Below are 19859 nucleotides of genomic sequence, written 5' to 3'. Positions count from 1 at the left end.
GGGATGTGTGGAAATAAAAAGAATATGGTTGAGATAGCAGAAGATGGTGTGTTAAAATGGTTTGGACATATGGAGAGAATGGGTGCGGAAAGATTGAGAAAGAGGATATTTGTGTAAAAGGTGGAGGGAACGAGGAGAAGCAGGAGAATAAGTTGGAGGTGGAAGGATGGAGTGAAAATGATTTTGAGCAATTGGGTGCCTGAACACGCAGGAGGGTGAGAGGGTGCAAGGAATAGAGTGCATTGGAACAATGTGGTATGCCGGGTTTGGCATGCTGTCAATGGATGGAACCAGGGCTTTTGAAGCTTCTGGGGTAAACCATGGAAAGGTCTGTGGGGCCTAGATGTGGAAAGGGAGCTGTGGATTCAGTGCACTACACATGACAGCTAGAGACTGAGTGTGAATGAATGGTTTTTTGTTTTTTTCTGTATTCCTGGCAATGTCTCGCTGAAGCATTTTTTTCTGTATTCCTGGCAATGTCTTGCTGAAGCAGGGGACAGCAACGCTCTTTTTCTGTGGAGTGGGGTAGTGAAAGGAATGGATGAAGGCAAGCAAATATGAATATGTACGTGCATATGTGTATGTATATGTATGTATATGTTGATATGTATGTGAATGTGTATGTGCAAATGTGAACTCATATGTACATGTATGTGTTTATGAGTGGGTAGCCCATTCTTTGTTTGTTTCCTGGTGCTACCTCACTGATGCCGGAAAGAGTGATTATGTATAATAAAGATAAATTTGTTTATGAAATAGTGATTATGTATAATAAAAATAAGATTGTTTATATTTTTATTATACTTTGTCGCTATCTCCCGTGTTAGCGAGGTAGCGCAAGGAAACAGACGAAAGAATGGCCCAACCCACCCACATACACATATACATACATAGATGCCCACACACACACACATATACCTCTACATTTCAATGTATACATACATATACATACACAGACATATACATATATGCACATATACATATTCATACTTACTGCCTTCATCCATTCCCGTCGCTACCCCGGAATCCACACATGAAATGGCATCTCCTCTCCCCGCGCACATGTGAGGTAGCACTAGGAAAAGACAACAAAGGCCGCATTCGTTCACACTCGGTCTCTAGCTGTCATGTGTAATGGACGGAAACCACAGCTCCCTTTCCACATCCAGGCCCCATAAAACTTTCCATGGTTTACCCCAGACACTTCACATGCCCTGGTTCAATCCATTGACAGCACATCGACTCCGGTATACCAAATCATTCCAATTCACTCTATTCCTTGCACACCTTTCACCCTCCTGTATGTTCAGGCCCAGATCACTCAAAATATTTTTCATTCCATCCTTCCACCTCCAGTTTGGTCTCACACTTCTCCTCGTTCCCTCCACCTCTGATACATGCATCCTCTTTGCCAATCTTTCCTCACTCATTCTCTCCATGTGACTAAGCCATTTCAATACACCCTCTTCTGCTCTCTCAACCACTCTTTTTATTACCACACATCTCTCTCACCCTTTCATTACTTACTCGATCAAACCACCTCACACCATATATTGTCCTCAAACATCTCATTTCCAACACATCCACCCTCCTCCGCACAACCCTACCTATAGCCCATGCCTCGCAACCATATGACATTGTTGGAACCACTATTTCTTTAAACATACCCATTTTTGCTCCAAGATCATGTTCTCACCTTCCACACATTCTTCAACACTCCCAGAACCTTTGCCCCTTCCCATACTCTGTGACTCACTTCCGCTTCCATTGTTCCATCCACTGCTAACTCCACTCCCAGATATCTAAAACACTTCACTTCCTCCAGTTTTTCTCCATTCAAACTTATCTCCCAATTGACTTGTCCCTCAACCCTAATGAACCTAATAACCTTGCTCTTATTGACATTTACTCTCAACTTTCTTCTTTCACACACTTAACCAAACTCAGTCACCAGCTTCTGCAGTTTCTCACCCAAATCAGCCACCAGCACTGTATCATCAGCAAACAACAACTGACTCACTTCCCAAGCCCTCTCATCCACTACAGACTGCATACTTGCCCCTCTCTCCAAAACTCTTGCATTCTCCTCCCTGACCACCCCATCCATAAACAAATTAAACAACCATGGAGACATCACGCACCACTGCCACAAACCAACATTCACTGAGAACCAATCACTTTCCTCTCTTCCTACTTGTGCCTTACGTCCTTGATAAAAGCTTTTCATTGCTTCTAGCAACTTACCTCCCACACCATATACTCTTAATACCTTCCACAGAGCATCTCTGTCAACTCTATCATATGCCTTCTCCAGATCCATAAATGCCACATACAAATCCATCTGTTTTTCTAAGTTTTTCGATCATACACTCTTCAAAACAAACACCTGATCCATACATCCTCTACCGCTTCTGAAACCACACTGCTCTACCCCAATCTGATGCTCTGTACATGCCTTTACCCTCTCAATCAATACCCTTCCATATAATTTCCCAGGAATACTCAACAACTTATACCTCTGTAATTTGAACACTCACCTTTATCCCATTTGCCTTTACACAATGGCACTATGCATGCATTTCGCCAATCCTCAGGCACTTCACCATGAACCATATGTATATTGAATATTTTCACCAACCAGTCAACAACACAGTCACCCCCTTTTTTAATAAATTCCACCGCAATACAGTCCAAAACTGCCACCATGCTGGCTTTCATCTTCCACAAAACTTTCACTACCTCTTCTCCAATGACCAAACCAGTCTCCCTGACCCTCTCACTTTGCACACCACTTCGACCAAAATACCCTATATCGGCCACTCTATCATCAAACACATTCAACAAACCTTCAAAATACTCACTCTATCTCCTTCTCACTTCACCATTACTTGTTACTACCTCACCATTAGCCCCCTTCACTGATGTTCCCATTTGTTCTCTCGTCTTATACACTATATTTATTTCCTTCCAAAACATCTTTTTATTCTCCCTAAAATTTTACGATACTCTCTCACCCCAACTCTCATTTGCCCTCTTTTTCACCTTCATATATTCTTGTTTATACCCTGCTGCACAATAAATAGCCCCCTACCCCATACAGTGAGGTAGCATCAGGAAAAGACAAAAAAGGTTGCATTCGCTCACACTCAATCTCTAGCTGTCTTGTGTAATGCACTAAAACCATTAGCTCCCTTTCCACATCCAGGCCCTGCGGACCTTTCCATAGTTTACCCCAGACACTTCATGTGCCCTGGTTCAGTCCATTGAAAGCGTGTCTACCCCGGTATACCACATCGTTCCAATTCACTCTATTCCTTGCACACCTTTCACCCTCATGTATGTTCAGGCCCTGATCACTTAAAATCTTTCTCACTCCATCTTTCCACCTCCAGTTTGGTCTCCCGCTTCTTCTTCCCTCCACCTCTGATGCATATATCCTCTTTGTCAATTTTTCTTCACTCATTCTCTCCATCTGTCTAAACCATTTCAACACATCCTCTTCTGCTCTCTCAACCACACTCTTTTTATTACCACACATCTCTCTCACCCTTTCATTTCTTACTCGATCAAACCATCTCGCACCATATATTGTCCTCATATCTCATTTCCAACACATCCACCCTCCTCCATACAACCCTATCTATAGCCCATGCCTTGCAACCATATAACATTGTTGGAGCCACTATATCTTCAAACACACCCATTTCTGCTCTCTGAGATAATGTTCTCACCTCCCACACATTCTTCAGTGCTCCCAGAACCTTTGCCCCCTTCCCTGCCCTGTAACTCGCTTCCATTTCCTTGGTTCCATTCTCTGCTAAGTCCACTCCCATATATCTAAAACACTTCACTTCCTCCAGCTTTTCTCCATTCAAAGTTACCTCCCAATTAACTTTTCCCTCAAACCCACTGATCTTAATAACCTTGCCTTTATTCATATTTACTCTCAACTTTTTCCTTTCACACACTTTACCAAACTCAGTCACCAACCTCTGCAATTTATCAGCCACCAGCACTGTATCATCAGCGAACAACAATTGACTCACTTACCACGCTCAGGCTCATCCACAACAGACTGCATACTTGCTCCTCTCACCATAACTCTTGCATTTTCCTCCCCAACTACCCCATTCATGAACAAATTAAACAACCATGGGGACATCATGCACCCCTGCTGCAAACTGACACAGCTTTCTTCAGTATGTTTTTATCTAAGGCTTGAATAAATAGTCATATACACAATTAGAAAACTTATTGGAAAAAGCCTTACCTAGCACATGGGGTCACATCACTTGTGTTCACAACTTTTGTCTTTCACATTTGTACATGTGCACTCAGTGTTCCTACTCTTTCATTGTAGATTTCAAAGAAAATTTCACTGGAATACCCTGGTTCCTGGCTAGGAAACTTTATTTCCCAATTTATGTTACTGTAGAAATCATTAAGTACTATGTAGTTAATTATACCTCCTCCTCAGATCATGTCTCACCTCTCCTCTTTTAACTTTCTTATTTACAACATAATCAAATTTCACCATTACATGATCGGTTTTTCCAGGTGTTGTATCATGTATGATATTCTCAGTGTCCATGATAGTCTGTATATAAAGGTATGGTACATGCATCCTGTCAGTCCTCAGGTGCCTCACTTTGGGCTAAACAAACATTGTGTACCCTTATTATCCAGTCAGTAGCACTGATCACCCCCCTCTTTTGACTAACTCAACTTCAATTCCGTTGCATACCTAGGCATCTTCATATACAGAGCTATTAAGATGTTTTCTCTTAACCATTCAGCAGGACTCTCTCACTCCAGATGTCACCTCATCCCAAACACACTTCATGTGGCACCCTTTCTTCTAATATTTGTTAGTCCTTTTAAGATACTTAATCCATTTCTTTTTCACCCCATTTTTGCATGTTGCTAATTCCCAATCTGCTCTCCTCATTGCTCTGTTGAATTAAAATTTTAGAATTTTAAATTATTCTTGAAAAAGTTTTTATAATTGTTTTTGGAAAAATGCTGGTGTTTATGGCTTTCAGGATCCCCTATCAGCATTAATCTTTCATAAGAAAGTTGATTTCACATGTAAAGTGCTGTACATTACAATGTGGTATAGGTGCAGTGATATTTTTTTTCTAATGAGGGCTTATACAGCTATATTTTAATGATTTTGCAATACTGGATAGTGCATTATTTCTTTGTGTGCCTCTCTAGTATTACTCTTTTGCAGTAATGTTGTGCAATGTATATTTTCCTCTCTTCAGGTTATGGGTTTGTAGACTTTGAGTCTCCAGCAGCTGCAGACAAGGCTGTGAAGGGCCTGCAGGCTTCCAACATCCAGGCCCAGATGGCTAAGCAGCAGGAGCAGGATCCCACCAACCTGTACATCGCTAACCTCCCGCCACATATGAATGAAGCAGAACTAGAACAACTACTTGCTCAGCATGGTCAGGTTATATCCACTCGCATATTAAGGGACAACAATGTTCAATCTCGAGGTGTTGGATTTGCAAGGTGAGAATAGATATTGACAAATGGTCTGTGTCATTTTCAAGCATTTTATACAATATCAAGTTCTCTTTCTTTTATGGTATTCCATTTTAGGCTATGTGTTATTGTCACTGAGACAAGAATTTTGGTCAAGGGATTTTGTTTGTGGTAACGAATTGGTAGATTTCATGTCCTTTACATATATGTATTTTTTTTAAGATTTCCAGCTTTTCAGGTAGAAATGGCATATTAGGTAAACATTTCTGAAATTAGGATTGAAACAAATTACACATTGGACAAGATTTTCATTGCAGATTCATGGGAAATTTGGTTCTTGTATCTGACAGTGACTACAGTGTTGCTCAGTAACTTTTACACATTCAGTGCTATTGTCCTGAATTGAGGCAAACATAGTAGGTTGCTGTTGCCTTTGATTGACATACATACTTTCCTGCCACAGGTTGAATTTTGCATGCCCTCTTGGCTGGCCATAGATAGCAATCCAAACATAGGATAAGTTATTAGAGGAGCCTGGAGACCTCAGTAGCCTGCTAGTAACCATGTTGGGTCATTGTGAGCCTTTCTAAGAGCTTGCTACCTTTTGCTATGTGTAGCCACCCACCCTTCTCACAGCCACACTGATGGTGTATGTACTTAAGATTGACCTGTCTGGTAAATGATGTTTTCCTGAAGTGTAAAAGCTTAACTCTTAATTACTAAATAAAAGTAGTTTGGATAGTTTGTATGAATTTGATTATATAAATGAAAAAATAATTACAAAAATAAGTTGATGTAATTGTGCATGTGGGGCTGGTTAATCTAGTGTATAGTGTGTTTTTTTGTGCTGAGAAGATATGTTAATTTTTGCAAAAAAATAGTTTTTTATATATTTCATACATGTCTTTCTCATTTGGAGAAAATGATTTTGCATGAACTTTAGGAAGAATAAAAAGATGTTTTGGGAGGAGGTAAATAACATACGTAAGAGGAGAAAAAATGGGAATATTGGTGAAGGGGGCATGGGGGAATTGATAACAGGTATTGTTGAAGTGAGAAGGAGATTGAGTGAATATTTTGAAGGTTTGTTGAATGTGTTTGATGATAGAGTCGCAGATGTAGGATGTTTTGGTCAGGGTATTGTGTGAAGTGAGAGGGTCAGGGAGAATGGTTTGGTTAAGAGAGAAGAGGGTGAAAGCTTTACGGAAGATGAAATCTGGCAAGGTGACAGGTTTGGATGATATTGCAGTTGAATTTATTAAGAAAGGGGTGATGTGTTGTTGATTGGTTGGTAAGGATATTCAGTGGATGTATAGATCATGGTAAGGTGCCTGAGGATTGGTGGAATGCATGCATAGTGCCATTGTACAGGGGCAAAGGGGATAATGGTGAGTGTTCAAACTACAAAGGCATAAGTTTGTTGAGTATTCCTCGGAAATTGTATGGAAGGGTATTGATTGAGAGAGTGAAGGCATATACAGAGCATCAGATTAGGGAGGAGCAGTGTGTTTTCAGAAGTGGTGGAGGATGTATGGATCAGGTGTTTGCTTTGATAGAAAAACAAATGGATTTGTATTTTGCATTTATGGATCTGGAGAAGGCATATGATAGGGTTGATAGAAGTATATGGTGTGGAAGGTAAGCTGTTAGAAGCAGTGAAATGTTTTTATCAAGGATGTAAGGCTTGTGTATGAGTAGGAAGAGAGGAAAGTGATTTGTTTCCAGTGAAGTCCGGTCTACAGCAGGGGTGTGTGATGTCCCCATGGTTGTTTAATTTGTTTATGGTTGGGGTGGCTAGGGAGGTAAATGCAAGAGTTTTGGAGAGAGGGGCAAGTATGCAGTCTGTTGGGGATAAGAGGGCCTGGGAAGTGAGTTGGTTGTTGTTCACCGATGATACAGCTCTAGTGGCTGATTCAATTGAGAATCTGCAGAGGTTGGTGTGTGAGTTTGGAAAAGTGTGTGAAAGGAGAAAATTGAGAGAAAATGTGAATAAGAGCAATGTCATTGGGTTCAGTAAGGTTGAGGGACAAGTTAATTGGGATGTAAGTTTGAATGGAGAAAAAATGGAGGAAGTGGTGTTTTGGATATCTGGGAGTGGACTGAGCAGTGGAGGGAACCATGGAAGCAGAAGGTTCTGGGAGCGATGAAGAATGTGTGCAAGGAGAGAACGTTATCTCGGAAAGCAAAAATGGGTATGTGTGAAGGAATAGTAATTTCAATAATGTTCTATGGTTGTGAGGCATAGGCTATAAATAGGGTTGTATGGAGGAGGGTGGATGTGTTGGAAATGAAATGTTTGAGGACAATATGTGGTGTCAGGTGGTTTGATCGAATAAGTATTGTAAGGGTAAGAGAGATGTGTGGAAATAAGAAGAATATGGTTGAGAGAGCAGAAGAGGGTGTGCTGAAATGATTTGGACATATGGAGAGAATGAGTGAGGAAAGATTGACTAAGAGAATTTATGTGTCAGAGGTAGAGGGAACAGGGAGGAGCGGGAGACCAAATTGGAGGTAGAAGTCTGGCGTGAAAATGATTTCGAGTGATCAGGGCCTGAACATACAGGAGAGTAAGAGGCATGCAAGGAATATAGTGAATTGGAACAATGTAGTATGCAGGGGTTGATGTGCTGTCATTGGACTGAACCAGGGCATGTGAAGCATCTTGGGTAAATCATGGAAAGGTCAGTGGGGCCTGGATGTAGATAGGGAGCTGTGTTTTTAGTCCATTACTCATCATAACTAGAGACTGAGTATGAATGAATGTGGCCTTTTTGTCTGTATTCCTGGTGCTACTTCGCTGAAGCAGGGGATAGTGATGCTATTTTCCTGTGGGGTGGGGTAGCAACAGGAATGGATGAAGGCAAGCAAGTATAAATATATACATGTTTATGTATGTGATGTCTGCATATGTATATGTATATGTATGTATCCATGGTTGTTTAATTTGTTTATGGATGGGGTTGGTGAATGCAAGAGTTTTGGAAAGAGGGGCAAGTATGATGTCTGTTGGGGATGAGAGAGCTTGGGAAGTGAGTCAGTTGCTGTTCGCTGATGATACAGCGCTGGTGGCTGATTCATGTGAGAAACTGCAGAAGCTGGTGACTGAGTTTGGTAAAGTGTGTGAAAGAAGAAAGTTAAGAGTAAATGTGAATAAGAGCAAGGTAATTAGGTACATTAGGGTTGAGGGTCAAGTCAATTGGGAGGTAAGTTTGAATGGAGAAAAACTGGAGGAAGTAAAGTGTTTTAGATATCTGGGAGTGGATCTGGCAGCGGATGGAACCATGGAAGCGGAAGTGGATCATAGGGTGGGGGAGGGGGCGAAAATCCTGGGAGCCTTGAAGAATGTGTGGAAGTCGAGAACATTATCTCGGAAAGCAAAAATGGGTATGTTTGAAGGAATAGAGGTTCCAACAATGTTGTATGGTTGCAAGGCGTGGGCTATGGATAGAGTTGTGCGCAGGAGGATGGATGTGCTAGAAATGAGATGTTTGAGGACAATGTGTGGTGTGAGGTGGTTTGATCGAGTAAGTAACGTAAGGGTAAGAGAGATGTGTGGAAATAAAAAGAGCGTGGTTGAGAGAGCAGAAGAGGGTGTTTTGAAATGGTTTGGGCACATGGAGAGAATGAGTGAGGAAAGATTGACCAAGAGGATATATGTGTCGGAGGTGGAGGGAACGAGGAGAAGTGGGAGACCAAATTGGAGGTGGAAAGATGGAGTGAAAAAGATTTTGTGTGATCGGGGCCTGAACATGCAGGAGGGTGAAAGGAGGGCAAGGAATAGAGTGAATTGGATCGATGTGGTATACCGGGGTTGACGTACTGTCAATGGATTGAATCAGGGCATGTGAAGCGTCTGGGGTAAACCATGGAAAGCTGTGTAGGTATGTATATTTGCGTATGTGGACGTATGTATATACATGTGTATGGTGGTGGGTTGGGCCATTTCTTTCGTCTGTTTCCTTGCGCTACCTCGCAAATGCGGGAGACAGCGACAAAGCAAAAAAAAAAAAAATGTATCTGTTGATATGTATATGTATGTATCTTTGCGTGTGTAGGCATTCATGTATGTATATATTATTATATTTTTTATTTTTATTTTGCTTTGTCGCTGTCTCCCGCATCTTCCTGGTAAATTATATGGGAGGGTATTGATTGAGAGGGTGAAGGCATGTACAGAGCATCAGATTGGGGAAGAGCAGTGTGGTTTCAGAAGTGGTAGAGGATGTGTGGATCAGGTGCTTGCTTTGAAGAATGTATGTGAGAAATACTTAGAAAAGCAAATGGATTTGTATGTAGCATTTATGGATCTGGAGAAGGCATATGATAGAGTTGATAGAGATGCTCTGTGGAAGGTATTAAGAATATATGGTGTAAGAGGAAAGTTGTTAGAAACAGTGAAAAGTTTTTATCGAGGATGTAAGGCATGTGTACGTGTAGGAAGAGAGGAAAGTGATTGGTTCTCAGTGAATATAGGTTTGCGGCAGGGGTGTGTGATGTCTCCATGGTTGTTTAATTTGTTTATGGATGGGGTTGTTAGGGAGGTAAATGCAAGAGTTTTGGAAAGAGGGGCAAGTATGAAGTCTGTTGGGGATGAGAGAGCTTGGGAAGTGAGTCAGTTGTTGTTCGCTGATGATACAGCGCTGGTGGCTGATTCATGTGAGAAACTGCAGAAGCTGGTGACTGAGTTTGGTAAAGTGTGTGGAAGAAGAAAGTTAAGAGTAAATGTGAATAAGAGCAAGGTTATTAGGTACAGTAGGGTTGAGGGTCAAGTCAATTGGGAGGTGAGTTTGAATGGAGAAAAACTGGAGGAAGTGAAGTGTTTTAGATATCTGGGAGTGGATCTGGCAGCGGATGGAAACATGGAAGCGGAAGTGGATCATAGGGTGGGGGAGGGGGCGAAAATTCTGGGGGCCTTGAAGAATGTGTGGAAGTCGAGAACATTATCTCGGAAAGCAAAAATGGGTATGTTTGAAGGAATAGTGGTTCCAACAATGTTGTATGGTTGCGAGGCGTGGGCTATGGATAGAGTTGTGCGCAGGAGGATGGATGTGCTGGAAATGAGATGTTTGAGGACAATGTGTGGTGTGAGGTGGTTTGATCGAGTGAGTAACGTAAGGGTAAGAGAGATGTGTGGAAATAAAAAGAGCGTGGTTGAGAGAGCAGAAGAGGGTGTTTTGAAGTGGTTTGGTCACATGGAGAGAATGAGTGAGGAAAGATTGACCAAGAGGATATATGTGTCGGAGGTGGAGGGAATGAGGAGAAGAGGGAGACCAAATTGGAGGTGGAAAGATGGAGTGAAAAAGATTCTGTGTGATCGGGGCCTGAACATGCAGGAGGGTGAAAGGAGGGCAAGGAATAGAGTGAATTGGAGCGATGTGGTATACCGGGGTTGACTTGCTGTCAGTGGATTGAATCAAGGCATGTGAAGCGTCTGGGGTAAACCATGGAAAGCTGTATAGGTATGTATATTTGCGTGTGTGGACGTATGTATATACATGTGTATGGGGGGGGGGGCCATTTCTTTCGTCTGTTTCCTTGCGCTACCTCGCAAACGCGGGAGACAGCGACAAAGTATAATAAAAAAAAAAATGATATATATATGTATATATATTTGGACGATTTTTGCAGGGAAAAAATGCAATTGATTGGGAGATGTATAAAAGAAAGAGACAGGAGGTCAAGAGAAAGGAGCAAGAGGTGAAAAAGAGGGCAAATGAGAGTTGGGGTGAGAGAGTATCATTAAATTTTAGGGAGAATAAAAAGATGTTCAGGAAGGAGGTAAATAAAGTGCATAAGACAAGGGAGCAAATAGGAACTTCAGTGAAGGGCGTAAATGGGGAGGTGATAACAAGTAGTGGTGATGTGAGAAGGAGATGGAGTGAGTATTTTGAAGGTTTGTTGAATGTGTTTGATGATAGAGTAGCAGATATAGGGTGTTTTGGTCGAGGTGGTGTGCAAAGTGAGAGGGTTAGGGAAAATGATTTGTTAAACAGAGAAGAGGTAGTAAAAGCTTTGCGGAAGATGAAAGCTGGCAAGGCAGCAGGTTTGGATGATATTGCAGTGGAATTTATTAAGAAAGGGGGTGACTGTATTATTGACTGGTTGGTAAGGTTATTTAATGTATATATGATTCATGGTGAGGTGCCTGAGGATTGGCGGAATGCGTGCATAGTGCCATTGTACAAGGCAAAGGGGATAAGAGTGAGTGCTCAAATTACAGAGGTATAAGTTTGTTGAGTATTCCTGGTAAATTATATGGGAGGGTATTGATTGAGAGGGTGAAGGCATGTACAGAGCATCAGATTGGGGAAGAGCAGTGTGGTTTCAGAAGTGGTAGAGGATGTGTGGATCAGGTGTTTGCTTTTAAGAATGTATGTGAGAAATACTTAGAAAAGCAAATGGATTTGTATGTAGCATTTATGGATCTGGAGAAGGCATATGGTAGAGTTGATAGAGATGCTCTGTGGAAGGTATTAAGACTATATGGTGTGGGAGGCAAGTTGTTAGAAGTAGTGAAAAGTTTTTATCGAGGATGTAAGGCATGTGTACGTGTAGGAAGAGAGGAAAGTGATTGGTTCTCAGTGAATGTAGGTTTGCGGCAGGGGTGTGTGATGTCTCCATGGTTGTTTAATTTGTTTATGGATGGGGTGGTTAGGGAGGTGAATGCAAGAGTTTTGGAAAGAGGGGCAAGTATGAAGTCTGAAGGGGATGAGAGAGGTTGGGAAGTGAGTCAGTTGTTGTTCGCTGATGATACAGCGCTGGTGGCTGATTCATGTGAGAAACTGCAGAAGCTGGTGACTGAGTTTGGTAAAGTGTGTGAAAGAAGAAAGTTAAGAGTAAATGTGAATAAGAGCAAGGTTATTAGGTACAGTAGGGTTGAGGGTCAAGTCAATTGGGAGGTGAGTTTGAATGGAGAAAAACTGGAGGAAGTATAGTGTTTTAGATATCTGGGAGTGGATCTGGCAGCGGATGGAACCATGGAAGCGGAAGTGGATCATAGGGTGGGGGAGGGGGCGAAAATTCTGGGAGCCTTGAAGAATGTGTGGAAGTCGAGAACATTATCTCGGAAAGCAAAAATGGGTATGTTTGAAGGAATAGTGGTTCCAACAATGTTGTATGGTTGCGAGGCGTGGGCTATGGATAGAGTTGTGCGCAGGAGGATGGATGTGCTGGAAATTAGATGTTTGAAGACAATGTGTGGTGTGAGGTGGTTTGATCGAGTAAGTAACATAAGGGTAAGAGAGATGTGTGGAAATAAAAAGAGCGTGGTTGAGAGAGCAGAAGAGGGTGTTTTGAAATGGTTTGGGCACATGGAGAGAATGAGTGAGGAAAGATTGACCAAGAGGATATATGTGTCGGAGGTGGAGGGAACGAGGAGAAGTGGGAGACCAAATTGGAGGTGGAAAGATGGAGTGAAAAAGATTTTGTGTGATCGGGGCCTGAACATGCAGGAGGGTGAAAGGAGGGCAAGGAATAGAGTGAATTGGATCGATGTGATATACCGGGGTTGACATGTCAGTGGATTGAATCAAGGCATGTGAAGCATCTGGGGTAAACCATGGAAAGCTGCGTAGGTATGTATATTTGCGTGTGTGGATGTATGTATATACATGTGTATGGGGGTGGGTTGGGCCATTTCTTTCGTCTGTTTCCTTGCGCTACCTCGTAAACGCGAGAGACAGCGACAAAGCATAAAAAATATATATATATATATATATATATATATATATATATATATATGTGTGTATATATGTGTATATATATATATATATATATATATATATATATATATATATATATATATATATATATATATATGTATATATATATGTATATACATGCATGTATATATATATTTATGGATGGGGTTGTTAGGGAGGTGAATGCAAGAGTTTTGGAAAGAGGGGCAAGTATGAAGTCTGTTGGGGATGAGAGAGCTTGGGAAGTGAGTCAGTTGTTGTTCGCTGATGATACAGTGCTGGTGGCTGATTCATGTGAGAAACTACAGAAGCTGGTGACTGAGTTTGGTAAAGTGTGTGAAAGAAGAAAGTTAAGAGTAAATGTGAATAAGAGCAAGGTTATTAGGTACAGTAGGGTTGAGGGTCAAGTCAATTGGGAGGTGAGTTTGAATGGAGAAAAACTGGAGGAAGTATAGTGTTTTAGATATCTGGGAGTGGATCTGGCAGCGGATGGAACCATGGAAGCGGAAGTGGATCATTGGGTGGGGGAGGGGGCGAAAATTCTGGGAGCCTTGAAGAATGTGTGGAAGTCGAGAACATTATCTCGGAGAGTAAAAATGGGTATGTTTGAAGGAATAGTGGTTCCAACAATGTTGTATGGTTGCGAGGCGTGGACTATGGATAGAGTTGTGCGCAGGAGGATGGATGTGCTGGAAATGAGATGTTTGAGGACAATGTGTGGTGTGAGTTGGTTTGATCGAGTAAGTAACGTAAGGGTAAGAGAGATGTGTGGAAATAAAAAGAGCGTGGTTGAGAGAGCAGAAGAGGGTGTTTTGAAATGGTTTGGTCACATGGAGAGAATGAGTGAGGAAAGATTGACCAAGAGGATATATGTGTCGGTGGTGGAGGGAACGAGGAGAAGAGGGAGACCAAATTGGAGGTGGAAAGATTGAGTGAAAAAGATTTTGTGTGATCGGGGCCTGAACATGCAGGAGGGTGAAAGGAGGGCAAGGAATAGAGTGACTTGGAGCGATGTGGTATACCGGGGTTGACATGTTGTCAGTGGATTGAATCAAGGCATGTGAAGCATCTGGGGTAAACCATGGAAAGCTGCGTAGGTATGTATATTTGCGTGTGTGGACGTATGTATATACATGTGTATGGGGGTGGGTTGGGCCATTTCTTTCGTCTGTTTCCTTGCGCTACCTCGCAAACGCGGGAGACAGCGACAAAGCAAAAAAAAAAAAATATATATATATATATATATATATATATATATATATATATATATATATATATATATATATATATATATTTTTAACTATTCGCCATTTCCCGCGTTAGCGATGTAGCGTTAGGAACAGAGGACTGGGCCTTTTTTGGAATATCCTCACCTGGCCCCCTCTGTTCCTTCTTTTGGAAAATTAAAAAAAAAAAAAAAATATATATATATATATATATATATATATATATATATATATATATATATATATATATATAGAGTTTCCCGCAGTGTATCGAGACAGACTTCCCCAGAACTTTTTTAAAAGGGAAGTAAATGTTTATAGTTGTGTTACTGGAGTGATAGTTTTCATACATGGTGTTTTGACAAGAAAATAGTGAAATTGGAAAAAAATGTAGCTTAGACATTGAAGCTTATTGATACAGTGGTTGAATTGATGAGAACTGCTATTGACGTTTGTGTAAATAAATTATACATTTCCTTTTTCCATAGCCAGAGGTTGAACCATTATGTGACATTCATTTTTTCATTCATTTCAAGCTAGAAGTTTCAGTTTTCTAAATTGTTTCTTACATTTTTCATATGTATATATATGTATGTGTGTGTGTGTGTGTATATGTGCGTATGTATGTGTATGTGTGTGTATGTTTATATGTGTATATATATGTATATTATCCCTGGGGATAGGGGTGAAAGAATACTTCCCACGTATTCCTCGCGTGTCGTAGAAAGCGACTAGAGGGGATGGGAGCGGGGGGCCAGAAATCCTCCCCTCCTTGTATTTTTTAACTTTCTAAAATGGGAAACAGAAGAAGGAGTCACGCGGGGAGTGCTCATCCTCCTCGAAGGCTCAGATTGGGGTGCCTAGATGTGTGTGGATGTAACCAAGATGTGAAAAAAGGAGAGATAGGTAGTATGTTTGAGGAAAGGAACCTGGATGTTTTGGCTCTGAGTGAAACGAAGCTCAAGGGTAAAGGGGAAGAGTGGTTTGGGAATGTCTGGGGAGTAAAGTCAGGGGTTAGTGAGAGGACAAGAGCAAGGGAAGGAGTAGCAATACTCCTGAAACAGGAGTTGTGGGAGTATGTGATAGAATGTAAGAAAGTAAATTCTCGATTAATATGGGTAAAACTGAAAGTTGATGGAGAGAGGTGGGTGATTATTGGTGCATATGCACCTGGGCATGAGAAGAAAGATCATGAGAGGCAAGTGTTTTGGGAGCAGCTGAATGAGTGTGTTAGTGGTTTTGATGAACGAGACCGGGTTATAGTGATGGGTGATTTGAATGCAAAGGTGAGTAATGTGGCAGTTGAGGGAATAATTGGTGTACATGGGGTGTTCAGTGTTGTAAATGGAAATGGTGAAGAGCTTGTAGATTTATGTGCTGAAAAAGGACTGATGATTGGGAATACCTGGTTTAAAAAGCGAGATATACATAAGTATACTTATGTAAGTAAGAGAGATGGCCAGAGAGCGTTATTGGATTACGTGTTAATTGACAGGCGTGCGAAAGAGAGACTTTTGGATGTTAATGTGCTGAGAGGTGCAACTGAAGGGATGTCTGATCATTATCTTGTGGAGGCTAAGGTGAAGATTTGTATGGGTTTTCAGATAAGAAGAGTGAATGTTGGGGTGAAGAGGGTGGTGAGAGTAAGTGAGCTTGGGAAGGAGACTTGTGTGAGGAAGTACCAGGAGAGACTGAGTACAGAATGGAAAAAGGTGAGAACAATGGAAGTAAGGGGAGTGGGGGAGGAATGGGATGTATTTAGGGAATCAGTGATGGATTGCGCAAAAGATGCTTGTGGCATGAGAAGAGTGGGAGGTGGGTTGATTAGAAAGGGTAGTGAGTGGTGGGATGAAGAAGTAAGAGTATTAGTGAAAGAGAAGAGAGAGGCATTTGGATGATTTTTGCAGGGAAAAAATGCAATTGAGTGGGAGATGTATAAAAGAAAGAGACAGGAGGTCAAGAGAAAGGTGCAAGAGGTGAAAAAAAGGGCAAATGAGAGTTGGGGTGAGAGAGTATCATTAAATTTTAGGGAGAATAAAAAGATGTTCTGGAACGAGGTAAATAAAGTGCGTAAGACAAGGGAGCAAATGGGAACTTCAGTGAAGGGCGCAAATGGGGAGGTGATAACAAGTAGTGGTGATGTGAGAAGGAGATGGAGTGAGTATTTTGAAGGTTTGTTGAATGTGTTTGATGATAGAGTGGCAGATATAGGGTGTTTTGGTCGAGGTGGTGTGCAAAGTGAGAGGGTTAGGGAAAATGATTTGGTAAACCGAGAAGAGGTAGTAAAAGCTTTGCGGAAGATGAAAGCCGGCAAGGCAGCAGGTTTGGATGGTATTGCAGTGGAATTTATTAAAAAAGGGGGTGACTGTATTGTTGACTGGTTGGTAAGGTTATTTAATGTATGTATGACTCATGGTGAGGTGCCTGAGGATTGGCGGAATGCGTGCATAGTGCCATTGTACAAAGGCAAAGGGGATAGGAGTGAGTGCTCAAATTACAGAGGTATAAGTTTGTTGAGTATTCCTGGTAAATTATATGGGAGGGTATTGATTGAGAGGGTGAAGGCATGTACAGAGCATCAGATTGGGGAAGAGCAGTGTGGTTTCAGAAGTGGTAGAGGATGTGTGGATCAGGTGTTTGCTTTGAAGAATGTATGTGAGAAATACTTAGAAAAGCAAATGGATTTGTATGTAGCATTTATGGTTGTTTAATTTGTTTATGGATGGGGTTGTAAGGGAGGTAAATGCAAGAGTCCTGGAAAGAGGGGCAAGTATGAAGTCTGTTGGGGATGAGAGAGCTTGGGAAGTGAGTCAGTTGTTGTTCGCTGATGATACAGCGCTGGTGGCTGATTCATGTGAGAAACTGCAGAAGCTGGTGACTGAGTTTGGTAAAGTGTGTGGAAGAAGAAAGTTGAGAGTAAATGTGAATAAGAGCAAGGTTATTAGGTACAGTAGGGGTGAGGGTCAAGTCAATTGGGAGGTGAGTTTGAATGGAGAAAAACTGGAGGAAGTGAAGTGTTTTAGATATCTGGGAGTGGATCTGTCAGCGGATGGAACCATGGAAGCGGAAGTGGATCATAGGGTGGGGGAGGGGGCGAAAATTTTGGGAGCCTTGAAAAATGTGTGGAAGTCGAGAACACTATCTCGGAAAGCAAAAATGGGTATGTTTGAGGGAATAGTGGTTCCAACAATGTTGTATGGTTGCGAGGCGTGGGCTATGGATAGAGATGTGCGCAGGAGGATGGATGTGCTGGAAATGAGATGTTTGAGGACAATGTGTGGTGTGAGGTGGTTTGATCGAGTAAGTAACGTAAGGGTAAGAGAGATGTGTGGAAATAAAAAGAGCGTGGTTGAGAGAGCAGAAGAGGGTGTTTTGAAATGGTTTGGGCACATGGAGAGAATGAGTGAGGAGAGATTGACCAAGAGGATATATGTGTCGGAGGTGGAGGGAACGAGGAGAAGAGGGAGACAAAATTGGAGGTGGAAAGATGGAGTGAAAAAGATTTTGTGTGATCGGGGCCTGAACATGCAGGAGGGTGAAAGGAGGGCAAGAAATAGAGTGAATTGGAGTCATGTGGTATACAGGGGTTGACGTGCTGTCAGTGGATTGAAGCAAGGCATGTGAAGCGTCTGGGGTAAACCATGGAAAGCTGTGTAGGTATGTATATTTGCGTGTGTGGACGTGTGTATGTACATGTGTATGGGGGGGGGGGGCCATTTCTTTCGTCTGTTTCCTTGCGCTACCTCGCAAACGCGGGAGACAGCGACAAAGTATAAAAAAAAAAAAAAAAAAAAAAAAAAAATTTATGGATCTGGAGAAGGCATATGATAGAGTTGATAGAGATGCTCTGTGGAAGGTATTAAGAATATATGGTGTGGGAGGCAAGTTGTTAGAAGCAGTGAAAAGTTTTTATCGAGGATGTAAGGCATGTGTACGTGTAGGAAGAGAGGAAAGTGATTGGTTCTCAGTGAATGTAGGTTTGCGGCAGGGGTGTGTGATGTCTCCATGGTTGTTTAATTTGTTTATGGATGGGGTTGTTAGGGAGGTGAATGCAAGAGTTTTGGAAAGAGGGGCAAGTATGAAGTCTGTTCGGGATGAGAGAGGTTGGGAAGTGAGTCAGTTGTTGTTCGCTGATGATACAGCGCTGGTGGCTGATTCATGTGAGAAACTGCAGAAGCTGGTGACTGAGTTTGGTAAAGTGTGTGGAAGAAGAAAGTTAAGAGTAAATGTGAATAAGAGCAAGGTTATTAGGTACAGTAGGGTGGTTGAGGGTCAAGTCAATTGGGAGGTGAGTTTGAATGGAGAAAAACTGGAGGAAGTGAAGTGTTTTAGATATCTGGGAGTGGATCTGGCAGCGGATGGAACCATGGAAGCGGAAGTGGATCATAGGGTGGGGGAGGGGGCGAAGATTCTGGGAGCCTTGAAGAATGTGTGGAAGTCGAGAACATTATCTCGGAAAGCAAAAATGGGTATGTTTGAAGGAATAGTGGTTCCAACAATGTTGTATGGTTGCGAGGCGTGGGCTATGGATAGAGTTGTGCGCAGGAGGATGGATGTGCTGGAAATGAGATGTTTGAGGACAATGTGTGGTGTGAGGTGGTTTGATCGAGTAAGTAACGTAAGTGTAAGAGAGATGTGTGGAAATAAAAAGAGCGTGGTTGAGAGAGCAGAAGAGGGTGTTTTGAAATGGTTTGGGCACATGGAGAGAATGAGTGAGGAAAGATTGACCAAGAGGATATATGTGTCGGAGGTGGAGGGAACGAGGAGAAGAGGGAGACCAAATTGGAGGTGGAAAGATGGAGTGAAAAAGATTTTGTGTGATTGGGGCCTGAACATGCAAGAGGGTGAAAGGAGGGCAAGGAATAGAGTGAATTGGAGCGATGTGGTATACCGGGGTTGATGTGCTGTCAGTGGATTGAATCAAGGCATGTGAAGCGTCTGGGGTAAACCATGGAAAGCTGTGTAGGTATGTATATTTGCGTGTGTGGATGTATGCATATACATGTGTATGGGGGGGGGTTGGGTCATTTCTTTCGTCTGTTTCCTTGCGCTACCTCGCAAACGCGGGAGACAGCGACAAAGCAAAAAAAAAAAAAAATATATATATATATATATATATATATATATATATACATCTAATCATTTGCATTTTTTCCCTGCAAAAATTATCCAAATGCCTCTCTCTTCTCTTTCACTAATAATCTTACTTCTTCATCCCACCACTCACTACCTTTTCTAATCAACCCACCTCCCACGCTTTTCATGCCACAAGCATCTTTTGCGCAAATCATCACTGCTTCCCTAAATACATTCCATTCCTCCTCCACTCCCCTTACCTCCTTTGTTCCCACCTTTTTCCATTCTGTACTCAGTCTCTTCTGGTACTTCCTCACACAAGTCTCCTTCCCAAGCTCACTTACTCTCACCACCCTCTTCACCCCAA

General features: G+C 41.9%; 1 protein-coding gene across 5 annotated transcripts in view; it reads left to right on the top strand.

The window, feature by feature from the left end:
* Positions 1-19859, top strand: part of shep (alan shepard) — a 336340-nt gene that overhangs the window by 271964 nt on the left and 44517 nt on the right. For all 5 annotated transcript variants that reach the window (XM_071691043.1, XM_071691040.1, XM_071691045.1 and 2 more), the window contains one exon: positions 5268-5517. In XM_071691043.1, coding sequence (XP_071547144.1) covers positions 5268-5517 — 250 coding nt within the window. The remainder of the gene's footprint in view (positions 1-5267; positions 5518-19859) is intronic.

This window comes from Panulirus ornatus, chromosome 50, assembly GCF_036320965.1.
Source record: "Panulirus ornatus isolate Po-2019 chromosome 50, ASM3632096v1, whole genome shotgun sequence".
Lineage (NCBI taxonomy): Eukaryota > Metazoa > Arthropoda > Malacostraca > Decapoda > Palinuridae > Panulirus > Panulirus ornatus.
The sequence above is the reverse complement of the archived record's forward strand: the minus strand, read 5'-3'. Positions and strand labels throughout refer to the sequence as shown.